Source organism: Pelodiscus sinensis, chromosome 5 (assembly GCF_052426305.1).
Source record: "Pelodiscus sinensis isolate ZL-2025 chromosome 5, ASM5242630v1, whole genome shotgun sequence".
Classification (NCBI taxonomy): Eukaryota; Metazoa; Chordata; order Testudines; family Trionychidae; genus Pelodiscus; species Pelodiscus sinensis.
In genome coordinates, this window is record NC_143056.1 from 84,111,258 (window position 1) to 84,127,993 (window position 16,736).

Sequence of the window (16,736 nt, forward strand, 5' to 3'; positions counted from 1 at the left end):
GTGGAGCTCATCCAGGCTGAGCGCCAGTACAGCCTGATGGAGAGCAGAACAAAATCCCCTCCATCTCCCATCGCTGTGCTAGGGAGCAAGCAGGAGCATGATGCAGCCCAGCGGCGCCTCATCTACTGTCGCCTGGAGCTGCGGAGCGTGTTGGAGGGCCTGCGGGAGCAACACCTTCTCCGGGAGGACACGGACCACATGCTGAGAGCCCAGTTTACTGGTACATGATGGGGACAGGAATTGAGGGACTGAGAATACTAACCAGGAGCTCGCTGCCCTTTCAGAGACCATGTGGTAAATAACAGCATTTGTCCTCCAGGGCCTCAGCTCACATGGGAGTCAGTACAGTGAAGGGGCTGAGACCAGGCTCCAGCCTTGGGGAGAGCAGGCTGCTCCTGGCCTGTGAACAACACATTTCTTCTCTAGACAGTTAGATGTTGTCCCTCCCCCATCAATGGCAGAAACACATGTGGGTTTTCCACCCACTTTGCCACCCCCTATCCCTTGTGAGCACTAAGAAGAGGGCCTTGTATTGACTATGGCCCTGAATAAACCCCAAGGAATATTCCCTCATCTCTGCTCTCTGCCATAATGTGCAGTAGAAAAAAGTAGCTACTCTCTGCAGATCCTTCAAACAAAATAAGCCTCAGCCCAGATTCTTTCACCCTACTCTCTGCCCCATTCCCGATACCCATCTCTTTGCTTTAGCAGACTTGCAGCTTGATTTGTGCTATGAAGGAAGCCAGTGTGGGAGCTACCCAGCCACCATGCGTAATTTTGCTGTCTCACTTCACCTGTTCTCAGCCAAGGCCTACGAGTGTGTAAGGAGGACGTTCCAGCTTCCAGAATCTACCGCCTTGCACACGTGCATCTCTCTTACATGCATAATATACCTCCACTACTAGACAAATGCTATGAGAAAACCTCCATCAGCAATGGGTACAGGCCTACAGAGTCTCATTCTTGAGCCTTGTCTGTAACCCTCAGAGCAAGCTAGGAAGACACAATTTAGAGATTCTGTTGAGCAAGGAAAGTCCCAGCACCTTCCTAGCCCAGCAACAAGAGGCCATGATTTGGAATTGGAATCTGCTCTCTTTCACAAGGGCCTGGACTCTCTTTCAGGCCTCCAGGGGGAGTGTGGCTGATCAAGAGAAACCTATAATACTAGGCAACGTGCATAGACCCAAGAGAGATATGCAAATTATGGCAGCAACCTCCACCTATTTCAGGGAGCAGGGCTGGAGGCCAGAGGACCATTGTTTCAGTATCCAAGAGTGATAAGAAGGGAGAAGCAGGAACCTCCCAGCCAGTTACTTAGACATTTGGTCTGGGCTGAGGATCAGGGAGTTGATATATAAACATTTTTGGAAAGTGGCCAATAACAGGCAGACCCTGGACTTAGCGAGAAGAGGAATTGTCAGCCTCCAGTGCTGTTAATGAGCCACGAGAGAGAAGGAGCTGTGCACAGTGTTTTCATTAATTACCTGGAGGTTGGAGTGGGATCAGACTTACTGATATCCCTGATGCAGAGGCATAGGAAACACAGGGGAGAGCAAACAGCTGAACAGGATGGAACAGGGAGAGCTGAAATCATCACGATGCATCAGTCTGAGATACCCTTTACACCCAGGGAGCACACAGATGTAAAGTGGAGGAACACGGGGAGGGGTAACCAGCCTGGGAAACCAATGGGGTGGGATGCAGAATTGTAAGTCTGGGGCTTGGGATTCTTGCTGTTGTGTTCAGATGCATCTCTAGGCAAATGGCAAACTCTGTCCCTCCAAATCTTTCAGAAGGGGCAAGCGATCTGTCTGAGCATCCTTTCCAGTAACAACCCTAATGTGCGAGGCACTTTCCAAACAAGGAAGAAGGCTGGGCAGACATTAGGGGCTAGGAGTGTTACAAACAGCTAATGAGGTGAAAGCAGTAAATGGCCACATTAAGTGTGAATGTTTTAATAACAAAGTTAACTTTTTTTTGAAAAAAGTTATCCCAATGTACATGCCGTCATTAGCTCTTCACTTAGGGTGTGTCTAGACTACAGGGTTTTGTCGACAAAAGTGGACTTTTGTTGACAAAACTATACCTGTGTTTACACTGCCGCCGAGTTCTGTTGACATGACGTCAGCGGAACTCAGCAGTTTAGTCGATGGCTGTAAACCTCATTCTACGAGGAATAACACCTTTTGTCAACAGAGTTCTGTCAACAGAAGGTGTTATTGCGTCTGCACTGTCATGTTGACAAAGCGGCTTGCTTTGTCGACAGAACTGGATGTAGTCTAGATGCTCTTTGTCGACAGAAGCTTTGTTGACAGTATCTGTCGACAAAACTTCTGTTGACAAAAGCCTGTAGTCTAGACGTACACTTACTTACAAACATCAGTATAGACGTTTATCTTTAGGGGTACATCTGGACTACAGGCTTTTGTTTCTCAGGACAAACAGATACTGTTGACAAAGTGCGTCTAGACTACATCCAGTTCTGTCGACAAAGCAAGCTGCTTTGTGGACATGACAGCGTAGATGCAAAGGACAGTGTAGATGTAATAAAGCCTTCTGTCGACAGAACTCTGTCGACAAAAGGCGTTATTCCTCGTAGAATGTTTACAGCGGTCGACCAAACTGCTGAGTTCTGTAGTGTAGACGCAGGTATAGTTTTGTCGACAAAAGTCCACTTTTGTCGAGAAAACCCTGTAGTTTAGACACACCCTAGGAGAGATTTAACTGGAGAGAGGAGTAGCCTCACAGCTCTACAGGTGTTCCATAACCAGGACATGGGATGTTGAAATTAGTGGCAACTGCAGATAAAAAGGATTAGAATTATCCAGGACCTAGTTTGAATTTGCTGTCATGCATGAGTGAGGGCCAGGAAGATTCAAATAATGGAAAATAATATAGTCAGTGTAATGGGGAAGGAACATTATTTTGGTGGCATCCTTCTGTGTGGGAGCTGACAGAATCGAGAAAGGAAGGAGTTGCACTAGTCGAGATGGGAAGGGCTGGAATGCGAGTGGGATGGTGCAAAGTCTTGGAGGAAGGGAGTGGCAGAATTTGAATGCTACCTAGCTGCACTGGGAGAGAGAGATTGTAGGGGGCAGTTTATGGAGAATGATGGGATAGGAATGTTGCTAGTGGCAAAGGGAAAGAGCAGGAGCTCACGTCCAACCCTGTTGAGATGAGTGCAAGACAGGCTGAAATGCAGGTTTAGATAGCAGTAATCATGAATCTGCAAACCCTACGAGAGTTGCTGTGGAGAAAAGGGAGGCCCAGTGAGACAAGCAGAGGTAGGGGGACAAAAAGTAGAGGCCATCCAAAGTTGAAAGCGGATGTAGTTGATGGCACTGGAAGCAGAAGGGATTTCAAGACATGTAACAGTTCTGGAATTTAGCCAAGAAAATCTCATTAGAGACCTTGCTTAGCCCAGAGAAGTGGCTGTTAAAGACACATACTAAATACCTCATTTCCACATACTGTCCCATACAGCCAGTGCCTATTCACTCTGATCTGAATACATCCTTTCCATTCATCCGCCACTTCGTCTCTCCCTTAGAGCCTGGGGACCTGGTACAAATGTATCTCTCCCTGATGGCAGCACTGTACATAGCTTGGGGTTGCTCCTTTGCACCTGGGCCCTAGCTACAGCTTTTGGGAGGTGTCTTTAAACCCAGCTTGCAGGTTCCCTCATTTTACTGAGTGAGTTTATTCTCATGCTGTTTTCTGCCTTTTCTAGACCATTTAGGTTCCTCTCTGCCCAACTCACCTCTCGTTGTCACCCCCTCGATGGATATTTCTACCCAGCCCCACTGATCTTAAGCGAGGCCCTGTTTCAGTGGCAAAGGTAAAGTGATAGTCCCTTCCATGAAGTGCCTCGGATCAGTCTGTTACCCTCCACATTACAGCCTGTTCTGTGGCTATCACGCCATTTACTTTCTGCTGCCCCCTGCACATGGGCAGAGTCTAACTGCCTGCACAACAGACTGTGGCAGCCCTAGTTAAAAAAACACAGCCTGACCTTTAGGCAGAGAAAGGCACGGTCCAGCTCTGAGTGACTATGGACTTGGGCTAGGTCAGTAAACAGCAGGAATGCAGAGGGTGAGGGGCAGATATAGCTTGTTGCAATAACTCACTGGGGCCCTGGTCAGGTTTCCACACACTTGCACCTGTTTTGTGCTTCAGTCCTAGTGCCAAGCAATCCTGCCATACAGAAACTGGCTGCAGCAAGTATTCCAGAGAGCCCTGGCTAGAGCTGCTATAGACCCAAAGGAAAAGGGTTTAGCAGCTCCTTAAGTTGGGGAAAAGAGATGGCGGTGGAGGGTTGTAAATTTAAGCCTCGTCCACAACAGCACCAAGCACTATGAAGGTTCTTGGGCACAATACATTGGCTATTGAGTGGTTGGTGGATGTTGATTACCCCCGTCAACTCCCACCCACAGATGGAAGCAAGTTTCCCCACTGGTTCTGGGTTCCACAGTAAGGCAATGTCTACACTCGCGGCTTCTTGCGCAAGTAATATGCAAATGAGGCTAAGTGTGGAATATCGCCGAGCTTCATTTGCATACCTAATGAGCCACTATTTTTTTCAGAAGAGGCTCTTGCGCAAGGAGCGTCTACACTGCCCCTTCTTGCGCAAGAAAAACCCTCTTGCGCAACGCCATTACACCTATTACTTTTCAGGAAGAACGGCGCTGCGCAAGAGGGTTTTTCTTGTGCAAAAAGGGGTAATGTAGATGCTCCTTCTCGCACAAGAGCCTCTTCTGAAAAAAAATGGTGGCTCATTAGGTATGCAAATGAGGCTCAGCCATATTCCATGCTTAGCCTCATTTGCATATTGCTTGCGCAAGAAGCCACGAGTGTAGACATAGCCTAACAGTGTTCATCCCAGACACTATGGAGCATGGGCAATTGCAGTAGGTGGGACAGCTCACATCAGCTGCTGTTTTGTGGAACTTCTGAAAGAGAGGCATGATCACCATCAGACACTCTTGAATTGCTTCTTCCAAGCAGACTCACAGGCCCTCCTATAGCAGCCAGAATAGCCACACACAGCTTCCCCCTTCCGGGAATAGAGAAGTCTTCACTGCTAACTCAAGGTATGTTTTCTTGGAAGAGCTTTGTTATATTAGTGATTTCATGTGGAAAACAGTTGCATACTGTGGTTCCTGGGCACATTGGTAATCTAACACACTGGGGCTGTTGAAGTTTAATTTTGCTGGTATTCAAAACTGTAGCTGCAACTAGTGCCTGTCTAGCTCTCTGGCTTTCTCAAAGTATCACATGCAACCACATGATATGGCAGTGTGGATTGGGGCCGGGGCTAAGAAAACTGGTTGATGCTGAACACTTAAGAGCTAATTTTCAGCTGAGTGGAGGAACAGAACCCGTTCTAACAAGCACAGGACTGTAGTTCAGCATCATCGAAACACAGTATTTAAACTGAATCTTTCAACAGGCTTCTGAAATAGTCTTAAACCAGAAATCATTTTAGGAATTGTCAAAGTCAGACAGGACTCACAGATTTGGCAGACCGCTCGGTTTATTTCAGCAAAGCTTTGCTAAAATGCATCCAGAAAAATGTGAGCCCCGTACAAGGTTCAAACCCCTTGATTTATACAGTCAAAAGGCCAAGTTAACAAGATCAAAGGGTGTGGCAAAACTTCACATTATTAGTGTGGTTAAGTATCTTCATTTCAATATCAAGCACACAGCAATCTCCTGGCTATATCTCCCTGATTATCTGGAATTGCTTTCTAACACCTAATGTTCCTTTTCCTGTTAAACTCAGGCCCAAATTGGCTAGCACCTTGATCTGCATACCTACAATCAACATTAACATACTTTTCTTCTTCCTCTTAAAAAGACAAACAGAATTCCTTCAACTTATTCAATTATTACAGCACAATTCATCTTTTTCTTACAGTATAATTCTTTCTACTTTCACAGAATCTAACAGCCCCCAACCACATCAACCAGATATGGAAAAGGGCATTGGGCTGCATTATAGTTTTGTATCCAATTTTATTTGTCAGACTTCTGCCAACATCAGAGGTTTATCAGGACATAATTGTATCAGTCTGGTAAACAAGTATACACACAGCTGTTTGTACAGAGTTTTGCACTGTGAGGAAATCACCAGCAGATGTGTTAAGTTGGTTGGTTAGTTTGTTTTCAAGTAAGTTCTTCACTACATAGGCTCCATATTCTGCTAATCCATTTGTTTTTCAGGCTTTTCATACTCTTGTCCTGCCAAGATTTTAATAAGGCCCCAAACCTCCCCAGTTTTAATGTCTGGCTCCTTGTTCATTACTAAAGTTCTTGGTATTTTATGGAATTCCCTGTGCACAATCTTGGCTTTCTGGACCTGGTCACAAAAGCTGAGGAGTTTTTAGGTGTTGATATTTCTGAAAAGTTGCAAACAGTCTATTATGATCAGGTGGTCATGTTTTCTCAGGACAAACAAAACCTCTTCAGACTTTGTCCTCAGGAGGTACAATGTATTCATTCGGTGTCCAGGTTATTTCTGTTATGCTTCTCTATACCTCCTACTATCTTTTACATACATCAACATTTTTTTTAATGTCACTGACCAAAATACAGTCTCTAAAAAGGAGAATTGTGGACAGTCATTCATTCTGAATTGCTTTTCCTATGTTCTTCCCCATATTTCCTTGTTACAATGGGAAGGATTATTTGTTTTTGTCAGGTCTTTTCTGAAAATGATTATGAAACCTCCCATATAAGTTAGATATGCAATTGGAAAGAATAGATTACTCCATTGATTACTCATTGTTTGTAGGAAGTCTTAAAGGGATAGCTGTGTTAGGGTGTGTCTACACTGCACCGTTATTCAGGAATAATGGCTGCTATTCCAGAAAAACAATAGTAGTATCCAAATAGCAGTTGCATTATTTTGAAATAAAATCAAAATAATGGAGGGCTTTTTCCAACGTTGGTAAACCTCATTCCACGAGGAATAATGCCTCTTCCGAAAAAGTTCTTTTGGAAGAAGATGTGTATGGATGATCTACTGCTGCTATGTTGAAATAGCTCCTCACCAGGGCTATTCTAAGTTATTCTTCCCTAGTGCCTCCTGGGCCTCTACATTGAGATAGTGCATCCACATTAGGGGAGCCTGCCTCAGACTAATTTTGAGGCTTCCCTGTAGTGTGGATGCTTTATTTCAAAATAAGCTTGTAGTGTAGACATATGCTTAGTCAGTAATTTTAAAAACAATGAGAAGTCTGCGGCACCTTCAAGAAAAACAAATACATGGTCATGAACTCTTGTGGGTAAAACCCACTTCATAGTTTTACCCCTGCAAGTTCATGACCTAATATGTTTTGTTTATAGGATTTATCCTGGGCCTGTTTTCCCTCTAATTCATCTTCTGTTCCTGTCCAGGATGCTTCTATCACATTCATACGTAGTAGGGATGTGAGCAACTAGTTGACTAGTCGCTTCCTCTCCTCTAAAGGTTTCCAGTCACCTTTAGAGTTGTTTCTGAAGTTCAGGAGCGGAACTGCCTTAGATCATGATGTATAAGATTATCAGTGTACATTTTCACACCTGAAACACTGCACAAAGAAATACTTTCCAATGCCAAATATATCCCAAACTGTAACCCAAACTGTAGTCCAACCATCTCCCCCATCTCAGTCTAGCATAAATATTGACTAGGATGGGAGTCTTAATAGAACCTCAAGATGTTCCACATGGGATAGCCCTTTGGGCAATCACCATAATGGGTCTTTGGAAGAGAAAGTAGAATTGAGCCACGCAAGCAATGCCAACTACTCCAGCAGCAGTCCATAGAGGAATCAACAAAACCCAGGGTGAATGGTATTGAAAGTAGGGATGTAAGTAGTCAAGTACTCAACTGCTCACTTTGCCACCCCACACTGCCTCTGTATCAGAAGCAGCAAGAGATGGGGAACAGAAACCGGTGCTGGGGGAAGCTGGCTTAAAAGCTGGTTCCCCCCAGCACCATCTCCACCTGCCCCCTCCCCATGCTGCTATCTCTATCGGAGGAGAGTGGGGAGTGGAGGTATGGGAGGCTGCCATGAAGCAGAGCCACAGTGGTCCCAGCACTCTCCTGGCTTGCGACTATCCAGGACCGACACCCACTGCATCTCTGCAGTTTAAATGTAGTATAAGCCGAGCTGCCTGCATGCCCAGCTCCTATTACATTTAAACTGCAGAGCTGCAGTGGGGTTAGCTTCTGGAGCGGTGGGGGCTGGGACAGAGCACCTTCCCTAATTGACTAATCATGTAGACGATACAAGTTGTATTGATTAGTCAGTTACCTGCCTCTTAACATCCCTATTTGAAAGGTAATAGCAGATGAGAACAGTTACCATGGACTCTTGACTTTCCAGTCCCTTTGAGAAGAGGAGTCAAACCTACCAAGGCTTTTTCAGGGTCATACCCATGGCAACCTGAAAGGGTTCAAAACAGAAGCTACTCTAAGGTTTCTTCACTGCAATTTTGAAGACAAAATTTTCCTAAATAGAGAAGCTTAATAACTGAGCACCCTTCAAGCAACTGTGGATCCAAGAGCTCTCAAATTTTACCAACAGGAGCATAGAGGGCAAGTGAGAGGGTGTTCCTCAACAGCCAGGTAGCAGTATGTGCCAATGGTCCATCCCAGCACGAGCCATTCTTTCCAATATGCAGAATACATAACTGTGTAGGGCACTCAAAAATTTGGGGAAATCACTGGGTCTTAATGTCCATTCACCCACCTCTTTCTAGCCCTGTTCCGTGGCTCTGTATGCCAGGCTTAGGGCAGGTCTGTACTAAAACCAAAAGGTCAGCTTAAGGTACAGAACTCCAGCTACATAAATAACTGAGTACCTTAAGCAGAGTTTTGATGCTGTCCCCATAGTGGGAGGTCAATGAGAGAAAGGCTCCCCGTCAATCTTCCTTCCTTTACTAGACCCGCTAAGGCATCGATCTCCATGGCAGCAAAGACAATCCCCCAGCAGCAGAACACTGAACTTGTGAAAGAGCCATTCAAGTGGTAATGAAGCCATTTAACAGGCATTTGCCAACCCCAGGTATGTGCTGTCAGTTTCTGACCTTACGGTGTTAGTCTACGGGACCTTACTTTAAAATATTTCATTAGGGTGTTGCTGAGGAGTATAATAAAAACAAAAAAAAAAACAACACACCACCTCTTTAAAAAAAAAATTCCCCCTGGAGGGCTGCCATCAGTCATGTAGGTGCAAGTTTAATACTACTGTGTAGGGCCCCATCAATCCTAAGAACAGCCCTGAGCCACGGAGACCCTTCCCCTCCACCTCCAAATTTCTACAGTGCTCAGACACAGCAGAAGTCTTTTCTCAATCTCTTTTTATTTATTAGAAAATCCCTACAGTTCTAGAATTTTAAAATGAAGCATTGATTACAAGTAATAACTGTCCCCAGAGAGTCCAGAAATTGCTGCACATGCTGTTGATGTGGATTATGGGCCTAGCAGTGACCTGGTGACCTCTGCAGGAGATGCTGGTATATAGGTGAGACACAACCCTCAGGATGAGTGTAACAATCATGACACCACACTTTTGACATAGTTAGCGGGATAGAGTCCAACCTGGCCATTGCTAAGCCGGCCTTTGCACCAGCCCTGCTCATCCTCTTCACTGATCTTCATTAGTTCTTCACCTAAAGAAGAAACAGCACAAGCTTCGCCAGTGAAAAGGAGTCAAGAGAGTGTGCCCACCTCCAAGTGTCTGGATAGTTCCCTATGGGCAAGTGGGTATGACCCTCCTGTCACAATGTCAGACAGGTGAAATGTAGCAACCAAGTCTAATCTTAATCTCATCACAACACATCTCAATATTTCCCACTGGACTAGAAACATCTTGCAGGCATGCAACTCTACAGCAGGAGCTCTTGGAGGAGGATATATTTCTCACAAAGCATTATTTTTGCTAGATAAGGAGACCAGTACCTGAGATCAAGAGAAGGCCCATGGGCAACACTGGTTTTCCCAAGTTTCAGTGCTGGAACTGAACTTCTCTCTGGCACAAGGCTCCTTCGATGCAGTCGGGAAGGACTAGTGCGAAACCCCTGAACTGTAGCTGTTAGATGCTCACTTGGCCAAAGCCCAGGTGGTCAGCAAGCTATGGAATGGGCTAATTTTCCCACAGAGATTATCCAGGCATGGCTCTCCTTCCTTTCCCCAGCTTTGCACTCTCGGAAAGGGAAGGAATGGGACACTCTCCACCAAAACAAATCCTTTGTCTCTATCATGACAAGGAAACTTGACTGCCATTATGGAACTGTCCAATTGTTCAGAGACTGGGGTGGGGTGGGGGGGGAAGTCACCTTGCAAGCCAGGTTGAATTCAAGCCCTACTGATGCATGCTGGTCATAGCAGCATCTTGGTGGAATGAGCTAATCCCAGCACTGATGGGACCAACTGGTTTGCATTAGAGCTGTTGTTTGGGAGGGAGAGCTGGGGCCTTTGGGCTGGCTACCTTCCTTCTCCTCCCAGCTCACAGGGGTCAGGAAGAGAAATTGCATCTACCATGTCCTCTGGGGTAAATGATCCTGATCCACCTTCTTGCTGAGATTGCTTTAAAGCTGTTCTACTAAGCCAGTACGTGAGTTAGTGCCAAGAAATCTAAAAGTGATGAGTCAGCAACACAGATGATGGCTTCATGCACCAGACCCTTATGGGGCCAGGGATTTTAGTACCTACAAAAAGGAGTCTTGTTTCTGCAAGCGAGTCAATGCAAGCAAGATTAGAAACGCTCCCAAGATCCAGATGGCTCCTTGGAAGATTGGGGAGGAGTCGGCAAAGTGTTAACAGCTAAGATGGTGAGAGAGGGCCCAACATTCTCTCTCATCTACTGGAAACTGACTGCTCCAGTCCCAGAAGGCACTCATGCCTTAGGTGGTAGCGTCTAGAGCTTCCTCCTGCTAACCTAACTTCAGTTTGTCGGCCAAGAACTTAAATTCCCACAAAATAGCTCTCTGGGGTAGGGATGTAAGCGGATAGTTGACTACCCCCTAAAGCCTAGGCTTAGTGGGTAGTTGAGTCACTCCTCTACTACTTGTTCCCCTCCCCCCCCTTGCTGCTTCTGATACAGAGGCAGCAAAGGGGTGGGAAAAGCGGGAACTGGTGCTAGGGGGAGCTGGCTTAAAAAGGGAGGCAGAGGTGCAGCAATCCAGGACCTGGTGGGAGCTGGGACTGCTCAGTCCTGGCTTGCACCAGGTCCTGGATCTACCCCCGCTGCAGCTTTGCAGTTTAAATGTAGGAAGAGCTGGGCTGCCTGCGTGCCCAGCTCCTACTACATTTAAACTGAAGAAACGCAGCAGGTCCCTTTATCGACTAATCATGTAGTCAATTAATTGTATTGACTACACACTTAATCAGTTATCCACTTCTTAACATTTTTACTCTGTGGCCATTTTATAAAAAAGGCAAGAAAAGGCACTTTATAAGGACACCCAAACTCTCACCCTGTAAGTTCCCAGGGAAAGGTTAAGAGAGTATTTTCATACTTCTGGCCCAAAGGAGCAACATTTGCTAAATGCTCAAATACATCCAGCAAGGAGACTGTCTGATCCCCACCCTCCATGTCTTTGTTCAATGTTTCCACCACACACCCACCCACCCTGAAACGTTCTATCTGCAGCCTGTGAATGCCTTGCTACGTGCCTCCTCCACAGTATGAGCCCTGCTGATTCCCTGACTGAGCAGAGTGGCACAAAGAGGCACTGCCCTGCCCAGTGCTATGCCCTTCTCCAGGAGCAGTGTGCAAAGACAATGAACAGATCCCAAGGAGCTATCCAGATCTCACAGGGGGAGGTTTCCAACCATCTGCCCAAGTGGTAGTGGCAAAAGGGTTAGTGCTTTTGTACCTGCTTTAAAGCTCAGTTCATCAGCCTCCTGTCCTGTGTAATCATACAGCGCTCGCACCTGCACGCCTGGTACCTTTATGTCCTCCTCGTGCCCATTGGTATCCAAGCATTTTCTGGGAGTGTCATCATCGGACCACTCCGACACATCCTCTTTGCCTCCGCTGCGTGTTTGAGGAGAAAACAGAGACAAAACAAACACAGGCTCATTTCAGACTCAGGGCTGACTCTTATGTGCCTCCCCATCTGAATCCTGCACCATCCTAGAGCCCCATGACAATGCTGTAGAGCCAAGAGGAAACAGAGGCCTGATAGGAGGGTGGAGGTGTACAAGAAGGAGAGAGACCAGGACAAGTTAGATTTGGCTGAAAGCAGCCTAGAAAATTGCAGAACCTCAGGGGGTGGGTAACTTGTCCAAACTGCATCCTCCCTTTCAAGCCCCAACCCCAGTCAAACATGCCTCACCCTGAACAGGCCAAGCCAATTCTAACACAAGGAAGTCTGGGTATTTCCAAAACATGCTCAGCTGGAAACAGCCCATGAGAGAGAAAGGAGGCTATAATCCCCCCCCACGCAGACTTAGCTGATCTCCCTAACTCAGGGGCCACAGCAGAGGAGAAAGGAAGAGCAGAAGACAGATACTTTGAGCCCAGACACCCTCTGGGGTAGGTCATGTTCCATACTAACTTCACATAGGCTGATGCCCTCAGGGTGTCATAGAAGAAACTGTTCTGCTCCGCTTGGTAGGAAAACCTGTGGATTGGCAAATAGGGCCCTGAATCCAGCTGACTGGGGAAGGTCAGATTCCTGGAAAGAGCTCTACATTGTTTCCAATTCCTTCTCTCCCTTCCCTGCCATGTCCAATTCTAGGCTTCATTTATACCAGCAGACGAGGTCTTCTTGAGCAGGAATAAAGTGGATACCATAGGAGACTGACCTCCTAAGCCCTTCCCCATTCTCCAGTTCATTTGCTAAAGATCCTGGAAGAGAAAGTAGCTATCTGAACCATATAAATGGTCAGTCACCCTTGGGCTTGTCAACTTTTGATCATGTAGCACCCACACTAGACCATGGGAAATAAGATGCATATCTAGGGAAGAAATTCTTGTTCAAACATCTGGGACTGCTGGTGTACCCGGGGAAAGATTTCTAGTTTCCAGTTTTCATGGGCTTTTTCTATCTCTTAGAGATAAAAAGCAGCTGAAGGCAAAATCCTACCAGCTTCCTCCCCCACCTCCGCAGAATCCTGCTCATCAGTGAATCAGACTAAGCAGACCCCTGCTACGATGGGATACAGAAGAGACCTCAGCACAGAGCCGGGCCAATAGGAGAGGAAGGTCCCAGCCCTGGCACCACCATGATACTGCATGTGGACAGCAGAAGAGATCCTCCCAGTATCCCATCCAAATGCTCCAAGCAAGCCCCTTTCTCTGCCCAATTCATCTCTCTGAGTTGTACAGGCATGGACACTGCTTGAGGTCACCAATTTCCAGCCTAATGATTATAAAAAAAAAAAAAAAAAAAAAGAGGGAGAGAAAAAACAAAAACTGACTCCTATCTGCACAGCTAGTTCATGCCCCAGGGCATGATTATTCCTCTCCAGTATGTCCCAAGATGCAACCCTTACCCTCGCCGTATCTGTGGAGGGGTCTGAGAGAGACCATCCCCTGTGGTCACAATACTGGTCAGGGTCACATCTTCAGCACTTTTACTGCCTTTCTCCTTCTTGCTGATTGGCCGCTGGGTTTCCAGGGTCCATTCCTGCCCAGAAGGAAAGGTTCATCAATTCCCTAAGTCCAGAGAGTTTTACACAGTTTATTCTAGTGCCAGGGAGGAAGATAGGGAGCCCAAGAACACAGCACCATATTTAACTAATGACTAAGCAATACAATAGAGTAGTCTGTCATATAAGAGCCATGCTGAGCCAGTAAGATCATGCCTGAGGATTGGGAATGTGGAGGAAAGATGGAATATGCAGTATGTGTCTACCTTTAGCATATACCCTCATCCCTGACCACATGCGGGAGGGGGAAGCCTGAATGGTTGCAGTTTAGCTGGAATGGCCTCTCCCCAATGGCCACAGAGGTTGAATTTCCAATACTGTACCCTCTAAGAAAGAAGAAAGGTGCAAACATCATGATCCCAGGTGAGCAGGGGCTGAGCCTTTTCCAGTGGGAAGAGGCTCAGAGAGCAGGGGGAATCCAGAGCATACAAGTTCAATAAAGTAGATCTGCAGCATGCAGAAATGCACTCTAGAGGGATATGCCACCTCAAACTGTGGCCAATTCATGGCCATGCCTGGCCCATGAGTGTTGCGCCACCATTTCAGATCTTCCTGGTCATCTGCAGCCACGATTCCCTGGTACAGATCCCGGTACAGTGCATGGAAACTGCAATCAGAAGCAGAACCAACATCAGTGAGCAAATTCCTGCACAGCTTCATTCAGGTCTCTGTTTCACTTCCCCATCGTCCTTCTTCAGGAATCACTGAGGATTCTAGAGGCCTTTAACCCTACAGCATTTCACAAGCCACACACATCCTGCTCCATGGAAACATCATCCCCCTCAGAGATGGCGCAGAGAGCCATTTGGCCTGTCTCACAGGCATGGATGGCCTGGATACCCTGCTGCTGGAGCTTGAAAAGAGTAAGCAGAATCCCATGAAGAAAACCAGGGAAATAGGTTTGACTTGTACATTCCTAGACCTTGCCCACAAATTCTCTTGGGAGGCTGCAACAACTTCCCTCATTCCCCTGCACAGTATGAGGTTTGTAGTCAAACCGCCTGGCTCATGTCTCCTCAAAAGGGTTAAATGTCTCCAGCCATTGGAGGGAATGGGATGGTGATGGTCTTCAGAGACTGTGGAGCAGTGAGTTGGGGTATGTCTACCCCACACGTAGGAGGGAATCTCCTAGCCTGACTTGTGTCAGTGGAGCTTGTGTGCTAAAAATAATTGTGCAGACACAATGGCTCAGGCTGGAGCTCAAGCTCTGAAGCCTGGGGATGGGCCTGAGCTCTCAGGTGCACCATAAACATTCGTAGAGCTGGGGCAATAAAGCAGCCCACAGGCCAACTGCGGTTTGCAGAGTTAGCCCCTGGAGGGCTGCTAGATGCTTTATTTACCTACATGTCCATGGGTATGGCCGCCTGTCGCTACCGTTGACTGTGGATTGCTGTTCCTGGCCACTGGGAGTGACAGGAAGCAACACAGGCTGGGCCGCTGCTTCCAATGGGAGCTGCGAGTGGCCATAACTGTGGATGTGCAGGTAAAATAGAGTGTCTGGTGGCCCACCATGGGCTAACTGGCAAACCACATCCAGCCCATGGGCCACTTATTCCTCACATCTGTCTTCGAGATATTTAAACAGCCTTCACTTCAAAGTGAAGGAGAACAGATTAAAGACTCACACCACAAGATGGTATTTGGTGGTAGGAAGGATGGACTCCTCAAGAATCAGAGAAAGAAAGAAACTGAGGCGAGGCCCTCTCTGAATAAAACCAGACAAGATGTGGCTGGACCACAGATATTCACTTAGACACATTAAAAGGGGAAATAGGCACAAGCCCCCCAACAGGCACCAGATGCTCTCCTTCCCCAGAGGCCGTGGAGCAGACACCCCCTGTCCCAGATCAGGGCGCAATGAACAGACGAGTACCTTTCATTGGTGGAGATGTTGAGGTGCTGGTGCAGATCCAGGAACATCTCCTTGAAGAAACACAGTCGCTTGCATTCTGCCTCCTGGCAGCCCTCAAACACCTGTTCCATATCCTCCATGTAGCGGGGATTGTAGCGGTTTAGCTCCTCTAGCATCTTCTCATATTGATCCTTACACTGCAGCAATTGGGAGGAAGAACAAACATAAACCAACCAGCACTGGTGCCAACTCCCTGCTCTCCACCCTCTCTGACCTTCGCCCCACCCCCCTGCTCCAAACACACACACCTTGGTACCCAAGAACTTCCTCCCCTGTTCTCCTGTTCATCAGGTGACCCTGTTCACATTCCCCTGCACAGCTAAGTATAGGACCTGGGGAACATCAGTGGTACCCAGACAAGCCACTTTCTCCCCAGAGTCAAGCTCGTGTTCCTGCCATGTCAGAGACCCCTGATGTTTTTGACCCCCTTCCAGTTTCTCCTGTGGCAGCGACTTCCCCAGTTGGAGGTGGAAGGAGAAAGGAGGGAGATCGACACACACAGCTCTCTGGCCCTCTTCTCCACAGAATAGCTCTACAACCCAGCATTCAGCTGGACACGCATACTGGTCACTCTTGTGCCAGAGCCTTCAAGAAGCAGCCTCAAATTATTTGTTATACAGCAACAGGTACATTGCCTGACCCCTGTCACCAGCACCTGAGTAGCCATAGGTCAATCCCATGAGGTACTGAACTCCCTCACCTTCCACTGATATGAGCAACCAAGGAGAATATTCAGCACCTTGTAGGACCAGGAGCCAATGTGAGTGTGTTTGAAGCCAGCAGACATTTTGAGTCTCTTGTCCCTGCATCACACCAGTATAAGGACCCCTAAATGGTATGAGTCTACATAAGGTTCACCCACCTTTTCTGCTTCTTGTGAACATTTCTCCACACGGTCCTCCAGCTTGCGTATCTGCTCCTGCGAGATGGAGGAATCTGCCTTGGCATGGTTCTCCCGTGTCTGTGCAGTCTTCTCATCTTTCCGGGCTGCGTGGTAGTTCTTCTTAGAGGTCTCCACCTAACACAAGTAGTTCTGTAAAAACATAGCAATGTGCCCCAGTGCAAACTTCCCTGCCCCTTTCGTGTTGCTGGGGAGGAAAAAGGGGGTTGGTAGATGTTTTTCAGCCTCTGCTATTGGACAGAGGCCAGCTCAGTCTGGCTTCCACTGAATGACGC

General features: G+C 47.1%; 1 protein-coding gene across 7 annotated transcripts in view; it reads right to left on the bottom strand.

Annotated features, from left to right (window-relative positions):
- Nucleotides 1-9,331: 9,331 nt before the first annotated feature.
- The window catches only part of PACSIN3 (protein kinase C and casein kinase substrate in neurons 3), a 31,579-nt gene continuing 24,174 nt past the window's right edge, over nucleotides 9,332-16,736 (bottom strand). For 2 of the 7 annotated variants that reach the window (XM_014579648.4, XM_014579646.4), the window contains 7 exons: nucleotides 16,423-16,578; nucleotides 15,522-15,697; nucleotides 14,135-14,255; nucleotides 13,493-13,626; nucleotides 12,553-12,618; nucleotides 11,869-12,029; nucleotides 9,332-9,660 (listed from right to left, as the gene is read on the bottom strand). In XM_014579648.4, the coding sequence (XP_014435134.3) occupies nucleotides 9,545-9,660; nucleotides 11,869-12,029; nucleotides 12,553-12,618; nucleotides 13,493-13,626; nucleotides 14,135-14,255; nucleotides 15,522-15,697; nucleotides 16,423-16,578 (930 nt within the window). In that variant the 3' untranslated portion in view covers nucleotides 9,332-9,544. The remainder of the gene's footprint in view (nucleotides 9,661-11,868; nucleotides 12,030-12,552; nucleotides 12,619-13,492; nucleotides 13,627-14,134; nucleotides 14,256-15,521; nucleotides 15,698-16,422; nucleotides 16,579-16,736) is intronic. The other 5 variants (XM_075927659.2, XM_075927660.2, XM_075927661.2 and 2 more) reach the window with 5 other exon arrangements.